The 12,337-nt window shown below is 36.9% G+C and overlaps 1 protein-coding gene across 4 annotated transcripts in view; it reads left to right on the forward strand.

The window, feature by feature from the left end:
• Positions 1-8,668: 8,668 nt before the first annotated feature.
• LOC306855204 (isoleucine--tRNA ligase, cytoplasmic-like) overlaps positions 8,669-12,337 on the forward strand; it is an 80,847-nt gene continuing 77,178 nt past the window's right edge. Inside the window, exons 1-3 of one of the 4 annotated variants that reach the window (XM_079393696.1) lie at positions 8,669-8,734; positions 10,040-10,166; positions 11,611-11,767. In XM_079393696.1, coding sequence (XP_079249822.1) covers positions 10,048-10,166; positions 11,611-11,767 — 276 coding nt within the window. In that variant the 5' untranslated portion in view covers positions 8,669-8,734; positions 10,040-10,047. Of the gene's footprint in view, positions 9,058-10,022; positions 10,167-11,610; positions 11,768-12,337 lie in introns of all 4 variants that reach the window. The other 3 variants (XM_079393698.1, XM_079393695.1, XM_079393697.1) reach the window with 3 other exon arrangements.

The raw sequence follows: 12,337 nt of genomic DNA on the forward strand, positions 1-12,337 counted from the left end.
CACTGTTGCGTCTCACTGCCTTTAACTTCAGCAGGTGAGCTTTTGTTTCGCTCCCATTTTCTCAGTTTCCTCTATTAGCGCCAGCCAAGATGCAGGATGTTTTGTCACTGCGTCTGACTGAGGGGAAGTGACGTCAATGCGAACCATCTATAACAAAAATACTCTACGTTTGAGTCCTCAAAAACTCCTCCTCTCTGCAGAAAGAATATTGGTTAAAAACGAGCTGCCAAAAATTACTTTTTTTATACTTCCTCCACACTGTGACATTGGCGGAAATGCAGAATGAGGGTGGAAAACACTCATGATTTGTGAATTTATGACTGTGTTTTGTGCCAAAAAGTTCACTAACATCATGTGAATCTCAAGGCAAATTTTTAAAATGGCATGACCTGTTTTAAATTGATCAGAAACCCATCAGGAACCACTGAGCATTATAGCAGCAATTGCACTCATAAATAAGCGAAGATTTCCCAGGCTTATTTATAATGCGTTGTGATTAAAGCCTGTAGGAATGTAGGAGAGTACAAGCATGCATGCATGAGCCGAGTGTGAGACCTTGTCCTCTTTCAGACAGGAAGTGAGTAATGCAGGCCATTCAGGTCTCCAAACCATGTCAGAAATAACTGTACTCTAGCTACAAGAAATGACTGTCTTTCTGAGAACAGCAGTGCATTTCATCAGTGCCAATGAGGGATAAAGCTGCAGTCAACAAAGGGACACGAGACTAGCGTACACTATACAGTCTGTGCAATCTATATACTGGTGACAGTCAGATGCTGCCCAGTGCCATTTCCTAACTGACCACCAACAGACTTGATCAATATTTACCATTGAGTAAAGGTTTGATTAGTTAGGACGGTCCCGTCAGCCCCTGCTGGTGATCACGTAACTACAGCATTGATATATATATATATATATATATATATATATATATATATATATATATATATATATATATATATATATATATATATATATATATTCTAACTATAAATAAGTTTGCAACTACATGCAGCTAAAAAGTCATTATTAGTAGACTATCTGCTTAATATCTGCTAAAACTTGTCAACTTGAACCTCTGATGTCACATGGACTATTTTACCGACGTCCTCACTACGTTTCTGGGCCTGGGGATATTGCAGTTGCATTGCTGTCTATAGGAGGGTCAGGGAGCTCTCTGATTTCATCAAAATATCTCAACTTGTGTTCCAAAGATGAACGAAGGTCTTATGGGTTTGGAACGACATGAAGGTGAGTAATTAATGACAGAATTTTCATTTTTGGGTGAACTATCCCTTTAATAGCAATGGGTTTTTATAGTCAATAGCGAAGGGTGTGTGACGGAGATCATTCAGGTGCAAAACACATACGGTTTGGAACGGGTTAAGAGCTTTACTAGGGTTAGTTGGGGTTTGTTCAAGTGTGAATAACAGTGACAGTGGTGCTTCCCGTAGCAGACACCTCACACAACTGTTCCTGCATCTTTTCATGCCTTGTCAGGGCAATAATTACGAAAGCATTTGACAGGAGGAGCTCCAGATGTTCAGATGCTTTCAGATAATGGTCTATGGTGCTACCGGCACACGGGTGGCCCGGGGAACTACGCAGAGCCTTTATCATCAGATGTGTCTTTTCACGTCTGATCTACAGGAAATGCATTTCACCCAGAGGTGCTCCGCCTCGCACGTCATTGGCTCTCAGATGGGGCGTGTAAACGCTTCAGCTAAACGCTCAGACGGGTAAGAACTTGTACTGGAGCTCAAAACATCCCTTCCTCCTGCCCACATGAAAAATTACTGTAGTAAACTGTAGTAATACTTTAGTGTCGTATACTATTTGAGATACTTGACATTAGATAGATAGATAGATAGATAGATAGATAGATAGATAGATAGATAGATAGATAGATAGATAGATAGATAGATAGATCTAGATAGATTTTGCATGAATAAACACCACTCAAATTTTCTTCAGGATGTGTACAAATCTCTCTTGTGAGATTCATAAAGCATCATCATTATGAAAGTCAACTGTGGAAGATGAGGACAAACCAGTCTGAGCCCGTCTCACCCACGCTGTTATCTGTGTGTTTGCTGAATGAACTGCCACCCAAGTCAAAGAAGTCATCGCACCAGCAACAACAGGAGTAATTAACCACAACAGCTTCAATACAGCTGTCATCTTTCAGTGGCGTTTTGTGCAAACACTTCAGACCGAGCAATATCGATTATCGCTGTGAAAGTGAGCACACACTGTATGCGGGTGTTTCGGTCCGAGCAGCCGCGTTCTCATCAGAGGAAAAGCAGGTCACGACTGTGAGATTGCTCAATAAAGCTGGGTTAAAAATACTAAGCCTGTGTTTGTAACAAAGAGCATGAGTCATCAGCCACACCTTACATAACTTAATTTCTCTACTGATTACTGACTTGAATGTCTCCCATGGCCACGTCTGCTGCTTTTGTACAGGCACGATAACCCTATAGTGAAAAATAAATATACTTAAAATGATTTGAAATACATTTATTTCATGCAAAGTATACTACAAATACATTTACATGTTTATGTGCTTAATAAAAAACCCTGCAATTGTTCTTTTGGTATACTAAACTGGTATATGTCTGGAACAACTCATTTTGTGCTTAATGCGCTTTAATTTTGTGGAAGTAGTGCTGAATATATTTGTATATTTGATTGTGCTAAAGTGGAACTATTGCAAGCATACTTCAGGTAAACTTTATTGCATTTAAAGACTGATATTATTCAGAGATCATACAATCCTCATCAATAGTGGCATTAAAACACATTTCAGGCTTAATATTAAGTAATGTGCATTGTGCACAAGTAGTACTCCAAATAAAGTTTAATTATCATTTCTATATCAGTAAGTCTTATCAGTAAATATGATAATAGATTTGAACTGTACTAATATGAAATAAATGTATTTTAAATATATTTCTTGTTTACTAGGGAACAGTCAAGTGTCTTACTTTAAAGGGACTAAACGCATTTCTACTTTCCACTTGTGTCGTAATACAGGAACATCCCATATCTTTTCTTACACAATCATACAGTAGAATGGCTTAATTAGGTCGCTCAGTGCTGTGGATCTGTGTCCCATACAGCTGTTTCTTTCAGAGAATCTGCCTGGTGCTCATTCAGATCAGTTGTCTTCATTCATTCTGCCTCTCGGCCAATCAGAGCGCATGCTCTCATGAACGCATCAGCGGCATTCCTCCCTCCCCAACAGTATCCTGCATTGTGATTGGCCCGCCAGCGGAGCGAGAGCTGGATTCAGAGCGCCTCTATCAGCATGCAGGGCTGCGTGCCATTGAACAGTCCTCTAACACTCAGCGCCTGGCGCACAAAACACGTCTGCCGCGCTGCATGAGAGTCGGAGGAAGGAGAATGTCAAGGGCTTGGGAGGGGACTAACCGGGCCCCGTTTGCCCCTGCTGCATGCGTGTTTGTGGCAGAAAAGCCCTCTGAGCTAAACTCAGGCACACGGCCGAGGTGCTGCTTTAACGAGGCTTTCGTTTCAGAAGAAAGAGGAAGCTGAAGGCACTGATTACAGAACAGGCCTGCGCTGTAATGACATCCAAATGTCCCCGGCTAACCACTGCCTCTGCCATGGAGGGCTCGAATTCCCAAACCCCCTCTAGAGACATTCTGTAACATGAGCCGGCTCGCAATTTCATCTCTCTAACAGAAGCCAGATGTGCAGACAGAGACTCGAGTGTTGCTGTGGACGTTTGCTTCGTTATGCGGCACCAGCAATGACTACAGAGAACAGAGACACGATTCTGAATGCAACTTCATGTTTTAATCAACATTTCATTACTATTTTCTATGATTATTGCAGATAGTGCGACAAAGTCTTTGCCTTTTGGTGAATTTCACCAATTTGGAGCCAAATATATGTCCCTGGAGCACAAAAGCAATCATTAGTAGCACAGGTTTTGTAGCAATAGGCAAAAAACACTGTATGATTCAAAATTATCGATTTTTCTTTTATGCCAAAAATCATTAGGATATTAAGATCATGATTCATGAAGATATTTAGTAAATTTCCTACCGTAAATATACCAAAACTTAATTTTTGATTAGTAATATGCATTGCTAAGAACTTCATTTGAACAACTTTAAAGAGATTTTCTCAATATTTAGATTTTTTTGCTCCCTCAGATTCCAGATTTTCAAATAGTTGTATCTCAGCCAAATATTGTCCGATCATAACAAACCATACATCAATGGAAAGATTATTCATTCAGCTTCAGATGATGTAGAAATCTCAATTTAAAAAAATTTACTCTCATGACTTGTTTTGTGGTCACATATGTCATTTAGTCATTTGTACAGAACTGAGGAGGGTTTGTGTGCAGGCGATTGGGGGAATCCATTCAAAATATTACAAAATATGAATTAGTGAACACAACACAACCAAAGAGCTTTAGCATGTGTTCATTCAAATGTCAGCCTAGTGTTGATGTGTCGCAGACTAGAACTAGAGAGAACAGCCTTTGATTCACAAAATGTGCTTCCAATGGGTAGTTGTGGCCTAATGGATAGAGAGTTGGACTTATAACCCAAAGGTCGTGGGTTCGAGTCTCAGGTCCGGCAGGGATTGTAGGTGGGGGAGTGAATAACCAACACTCTCTCCACCCTCAATACCATGACTGAGTGAGACCCTTGAGCAAGGCACCGGACCCAGCATTGGCTGCCCACTGCTCCGGGTATGTGTTCACTACTGAGAGTACACTTGGATGGGTTACATGCAGAGCACAAATTCTGAGTATGGGTCACCATACTTATACACACACCACTTCCCTTTCCCCAAATGCATGTTTCCATCGCTGATGGATCAAGCTGATGGTTTTTAACAATTAAATGGTATTATGCACAGAGCCGGGTAGATTACTCACAAGTTGTAGTCTGTTACTGATTCCAAATTACATGACAAAAATTGTAGCTATTAACAAAATCAGACAAATTTTTGATTACTTTTAGGTGACCTTTGACCCGACTCATTTATCACATTGATTTAATTAGGATTTAATTGAATTAAGATAATAATGTGAATATAAGAGAAATAAAACATATTCCATTCATTGTTATTTAACAACATGAAGTGCATTGAACATTACATTACATCTGGGTTATAATTAATAATTATTAATAAAAAGCTAATAATTAATTCAATCATAAAATTAATATAAAATAAAAATAACACTTAGTGAAAAAAGATGAAGTATTTTATTTGTTTACCTGCATGTCATCATTTGACCATTATCAACGCCAGAGAACTGGGAACATGCACATGTGTTAATTCATTATTCAATTATTTATTTTAAAATCTCAGGGGTACTTAAGTAAACATTAGGGCAGTCAGCCAATTCACATTTTTTATCTAATTAATTGCAAATTAAAATTGTCTGTGAAATTACCCAACACATATAATTTAAAGCCATTATTATGTTAAATGAGAAAGAATCAGGAAGACATTACAAACAGTAGCTTCAGAAAGAAATATTGTATTTGATTCAACATGAAATGTATTAGTATTACACACAAACATTTAGGCTAAAATGGCCTAACATAAATTATGGAACATAAAAGATGATCATTTGAGAAACATCTCAGTATTTTTTGCTCATACAATGAAAGTCATCGGTAACCAAAACAGCTTAGTTATCAACATTATCAACAAAATACCTTCGTTTATGTTAAAAGAAAGTCATACAGGTTTGAAACGAAATGAGGGTAATTGATGACAGAATAACATTTTTGGGTGAAGTATCCTTTCAATGTTTACTTTTTAAATGAAATGATAGTCTAAATAAGAAACTAAAAGCGAGGTGCCAGCAGGTGTTTTTGAGTCATTCATTCATTTGATTTGTTTAAACACCTGATTCATTCAGGAATGAAGTAAACGACTCATGATATTCGGACATAACGTCTGATATTGCTCTCGCAGCTCGAGTGATATCGCCTATCATGAGATATGAATTAGACAAAAACTCATACAGGGGCATTTTTTGCCCCAATATCTTGAATTTTAGGACATAACTGCATTTGTGGAATTGTTACCCGGCATCATATTTGTCAGCTGTATGAAATGTATGGGGGCGGGGCCAGTGTGTTAACTGCATTAAAATAGTTTAATCACGTTATTTTGTCATAACTAATTGATTAAGTTAACGAGTTACGCCCAAGTAAATATATTAGGTGAAAGAGGTTTGGCTGACACAAAAAAGTTTGGGAAACCTTGCATTAAACGTAAATAAGAAATAACATAAATTCTTGCATTTTAATGTGTTTGGAAAACAAAAGCCTTCCAAAAAAGGCAAAGCCTCGAGTGAATCATATGTAATTGTGTAATGAGTACAAAAGTAACTGTCTGATTATGAGTAATCTAATCTCATTTTTGTAATCCAGATTACTGTACATGTAATCAATTACTACCCAGCATTGGCTATGCATACGATAACATTACACCTGCAGACTATCATGAGGAAGAGCCAGAATGCCCTTCAGAAGCAATGACTGCATTTATAGGTCCTGAATATAATGTGAGTGCAGACTGTCAAAATGACTGAGAATTAATAATGCTTATACCCAAAACACATCAACAAACTTTTATTAATTTATTTATTTGTTTAACCCGGTAAGTCAATTAAGAACAGGTTCTTATTTTCAGTAACAGCCTGGCAGGATAATTAATATCTCCCGACAAACATACATTACAATACATACAAAAAGAAAATGATCTCAGTTAAAACATTTACACATTTAAACCAGCATTAAATGATCCGTGTGCTTTATTATTTGAATGTGTAACCCTTCATATGACCTTCATATCTGATCGCTTTGAAACTCAGGCCTTCATTATATCCAAACCCAGGGTTAATTCAGCAAACTCACCTCTCATGGCAGGGTCATATTATGATCATATTAATCCAGTGCAGATTTCATCTTATCCGGAGGACTGTGGGATGTTTGTGAAGTTGTTTAGATGAAAGAGCAGTGTGTGTGGTATGGGATTGGGTTTAGCCGGGCCTGTCTCTCAGTGGACCTAGCTGTTATGTAAAAGAGAGAAGAGACAGAGATGCTGTAAAGAGAGCTCTGGAGATGTTTCTAGCTGCACTGCTTCATATTATCATCATCTTAGTCTTAAAGTCTATAAATGCATGTTATAAATCTTATTTTAAACAATTCGTCTGTGCATATTTCAACTGGATCTTCCGGTTCATTTTAGGCCCACGGGACTGATGTGAAAGCACGTTTGATCAGCCTGAGTTTTTCAGAAAGAGGGGTTTTGAGCAGAACTGTTCGCCGCTCTAAATATAGACCATTGAAGTCCCTGCATATCATTAGAAGGCAAGGCAAGCCAGGCCCGAGCTAGGGGAAGATGCTATTAATAGCAGCGAGTGTGATTGTTTCGGCTTCACTGGATAATGGCTGGGCTTTGACAGAGAGAGAGAGAGAGAGAGACGCGCAGATACTGTAGGTACAGTCATATCTTCATAGAGCTCAACCACTGACGCCAGAAAGCCTTTTGAAAGGATCTCACTGTGAGTGACCATTCAACTTGATCTGGATGTAAACACGTCTGCTGAGTGGAGTTCAGCTGCTGTGATGCATTACTATAGATGCAGTTTCACTAGTGTGTGTTTCCACTGCCATCTGCTGGACACACACTGCACTGCATCATTGAGCATATACTGACTCTTTAACTGTCATGATCTCTGTGTGAATGTCCACAAAACTGGACTTTCTGAGTGTATATAAGCGGTAGACTATTTTAGAAAGGAACATGTAAAAGATAAAAAAGAGGAATTAGAGAGAATCAATAAATGATGTTAGTTGTTGATGCACATGTTGGTTATCACACACATGCTGCATCCTAGTGTACCTGCTTCTAAAGTATGCACTCATTGCATTTCTTCACAAATGATCTAAAAATGGAAAACTTCACATGTATTTTGGCATTGGGTTACATAACACTGTAATTAGTATTAGTATTAACATGAACCCTTCTTTCTTCTGGTGGTCTCCAGAGTCAGTAGAAAGGGCTCATACTGGCCTAATGATTGGAACTGAAGCATTAATGGCCTTTATCTGCTGCAATTGTTTGTTAATTGAGGAAGCAAGCACTTTTTAAACCCTTTCCAACTGTAGAGAGTTTACTACATGATCTATAATATACAGTATCCTTTTCTATTTCTGAATTTATTAGGGTTCCTTGAAGATATTATATTATACAACTCAAGACAGTTTACAGTTATACACATTTGTTGAATTTAATCAAGGATACGCTCATTTCTGCAATCCATCATTAAACACATTTTATAGATACTTGTGACTTATTTCTCTGCTTCTATTAAATATGTTTAAACATTTGACTTTGGCCATCTTCCCATGAATTATAACAGTGATTATTAAGAAATAATGCCCTAGACTGATTATTTAAATTTTCATATATTTACAAGAAAAAAATTAAAATAGAAACCGTTTACCGTTTAGAATTATAGCAGTTTATTTTTATTTCACAATTTCAGTGGTTGTCAGTGAGATTAAAACACTTTTTTTTGTCTAAAGTTTTCTTTAAATTCTAAGATCTGACGAAACATTGAGTAATGATGAACACGTCTGGGGCTTTTATTATGAAAAGAGACGCTGACCTGTTTCTGTCAGTTGCATCATTTCCGCTGTCGCTGCTCACCGACGAGGGTCCGCATGTGAGTTTATCTGACACTTCTTCATTCAAAACTCTCTCACACACACACACACACACACACACACAGAGACAGAAAGACGATCAGAACTGTGCTATCAGACAGTTGCTCAGAACTGTGTGTTTATTCCATGGGCTGTCTGAATGCTGGATTCTGATTGGCTGGCAGGTATAACAGTTTAATGCGCAGGTAGTTCCAGGTCAGTTTAATCACGTTCCATATCAATGCGCTGCTGTAACTGATGCACACCACAGACGCGGAAGTCGTCAAAGACCTCAAATAGTTCCAGGAAGTTCATAGCAGGAGAGACAGAACTGCGATTTTTGGTAATTAGTAGACAATACAATTATTTATTTACATTATTTATCAAATAATGTATACGTAGCGCATGCAGCTGCATCAGTGTTGTTTTAATCCGCTAATATATTGATTAATTCGCTCAGACCTGCTATATTTTAGGCTGAATTATTATAAAAGTGCATCTTATATAAACAACATCGTGGTCTTTTAGTAAGATAACTCTGAATATATGTGTTTTAGGCAAGTGCAATCACATTAAATGTTCATTGTATTACTAATCTCATGCTAAATATTAAGTTTGTTTTTAGAAAATGCTTTCCAAATAATGAAGATATTTTAAGATTAAGTGAAAATGAATCTTGTTTAATGTTTCTCCCCTCAGTTATTAATATATAAACATATATTTGTAGTAACTTACACATTTAATCATATATTTAATGTATGTTGACTTTTGTTATGCTCTTATTTACAGCAGTCTATTTATACATTTGTAATAAACTATACATATAAATCATTCACATTTACAGCTTTACAGAAACTCATTGAACTGAATGTGGTTTTATTTCATCTCTGTGTCTGATCTGAGCCATAACTTACAAAATAACTCATTTTAAAACATATAAAGCAGGGTAAATCGTCTCCGTGTTGAGGGACACATCTATTGTTGTGTGCTCATTACAACAGAAACTAACACCCAGTCACACTGTTATCTGCTTTTAGGTCCTGTTGACTTGTGTGGCTATTAATACGCTATTAAGTTATCATTATTTACTCATTTAATTGAAAACACTAGCAGGTTTTGAGTTGTAAGGGACATTTCTCTGGTTCATATGGAGTTTGTGAGCCCTCAATAGTCACATTTATTTGTTTATCGTTTTGAAGTCATTCTTTCACGTCCAGATTGTGTCATTTAATTCCAGAAGCTGCTTGTATCTTTGTGTTGCTTTGATTTGGAGTGCGTGCTCGGTGTCTGAAGTGTTTTATTGTGAAGTGTGTGTGTGTGTGTAGTGGTCAGGATGGTGGAGGCGGTGCCAGAGTCCATCAGCTTCCCGTCGGAGGAGGAGCGAATCCTGCAGCTCTGGCTGGACAAGGACTGTTTCCAGGAGTGTCTCAAACAGAGCAAGAACCGGCCCAGGTCTGACTTTACTCTCATTTAACCCTCTATGGTACGGAGTTGGCATATGGCAACAATTCATTTCTACTCATTCTTAAAAAAACAACAACACTCAAGAGATTGCTCTATTTCTAAACATCTCGTCTCAAAGGGGATTTTTTTTGCAGCATATTTAAGTAAATTAGATATTTTTATTCACAAATTATCTTTGTCTTGCATAGTTTTACTGTAAAATGAGAAAATATCAACAGTGGAGTTGCAGTAATGTATTTTATAGATAGTAGCATCAATAATATGATTGGAGTTATTTGAAGTGTATATTGTAGTATTTATGTATGAAAACCAAATAATTAGTTCTTTTCAGAAAAGGAGTGCAGCAGTATTTTAGGGAAAGGCCAGTAGGACGAGTGCAGAGTTAGCTCTTCCCTGTGAAGAGAGTGAAGATGAGTTAGCCTTCAGCGACAGGATCTACTGTCCTGAGTATAATATGCATTTAAATAGAAAAAATAAATCATAATTCTATCAAAAAACTACTTTTTTCCACCATTTTTGTTGTTTTTATTTGTTTATAATAAATTGATCATATAATAAAAACTTATTTGAAAAAAATATTTCATGATTTGAAAATAATGTATACCATAGAGGGTTAAATACTCTTGTGGTTAATATTCATATTTTGGATAAGCTTTTATTTGCATTACATTTAGTCATTTAGCAGACACTTTTATCCAAAGCGGCTTATAAATGAGGACGATAGAAGCGATCAGAACCAGCAGAAGAGCAACGATACACACGTCTCAGTTAGCGTAACGCAGGACACGTAGCAAGGGTTGCTTTTGTAATCATATAACAGATAGAATAGAATTAGAATAGAGCAAGCTAGTGTTAGAGGACTTTTTAATGAAAAACAGATAGATGAAATAGAATTAGAATAGAGTGCTGGAGCTAGAGGGTCAAATACAGACGGAAGAGGTGTGTTTTAGCCGATTCCTGAAGATGACTCACATTGTTTTATGTATTTTCTTTTTTTTTTTTCATTTAAATTAGTTTATTTTTTACTAATTTTATGCACTTTTTTTTTAGCTTTATTTTTCAATTAGTTTAATTTTTTTTTTTGAAAAAACATTGTTTTGAGAACTTTTTAGGGTGATCTTTCAGTTTAAGTTTTCATATTTGATTGGATTGTCCCGCTTTTAATTAACTTTTTTATGAAGTGAACTCACTTTTTGAATTTTTATCATATGTTAATGTAAAAAAATCTTGTGTAAAATAAGTTGTTTATTTGTTTGCTGGTTTTTATTGTTTTTGTTATACTTGTTTTTTTAATGGTTTTTGCCATGAAAATAGCCTGAGATGCTGACATGGCATTAAATCTACTACTACTCAGAGTCAGTTTTAGTTCAGGTTTATTTGCATGTGCTGAGTTGAGTCTTGGTGTCTCCGCTGATGTGTGTTTGTGTGTCAGGTTCACGTTCTACGACGGGCCGCCCTTCGCCACCGGCCTGCCTCACTACGGACACATCCTAGCAGGAACCATCAAGGACATCGTGACCAGGTTTGCTCATCAGAACGGCTTCCACGTGGAGCGCAGGTTCGGCTGGGACTGTCACGGCCTGCCCGTGGTGAGAATCCCACTTCCTTCATCAGATTCAGCTTCAAACTAATGCACTTTTACATTATATTTAGTCATATAGCCGATCCAAACGACTTCTAATAGAAGCAATCAAAAGCGCAATGAGCTATGACAAGTCTCAGTTAGCTTGACACAGTACACATAGCATTATTATTTAATAAATAAGTAGGGATGCACGATATTATCGGACTGATATTGGAATCGGCCGATAATGGCCTTAAATGTAGATATCGGCATCGGCCCGATGTGAAACATTATGCCGATATGTCTTGCCGATGTTTTGATGTAATGGTCAGAAGCTATCGCTTACATAAAAATCACAAACATAACACTTGTAAATTAAATAATTTATATATTCTGATTTATTCATGTGTAATATGTTTTATTTTTTAAACAAATCATAAGCTTCAAATCAACAACTTTTGCTTTAGACCATCTAAAAAAATAAAATGTTAGGGTTAACACTGCATCTTTCTGGGAAAAAAATGCAGCGATTGATAGTTATTTTTGAAGCTTCAATGTACTGTCAAAAAACATTCATTGTTTTTTATTTAATTCT

The sequence above is a fragment of the Barbus barbus genome, assembly GCF_936440315.1.
Source record: "Barbus barbus genome assembly, chromosome: 35".
In the NCBI taxonomy this organism is placed as follows: domain Eukaryota; kingdom Metazoa; phylum Chordata; class Actinopteri; order Cypriniformes; family Cyprinidae; genus Barbus; species Barbus barbus.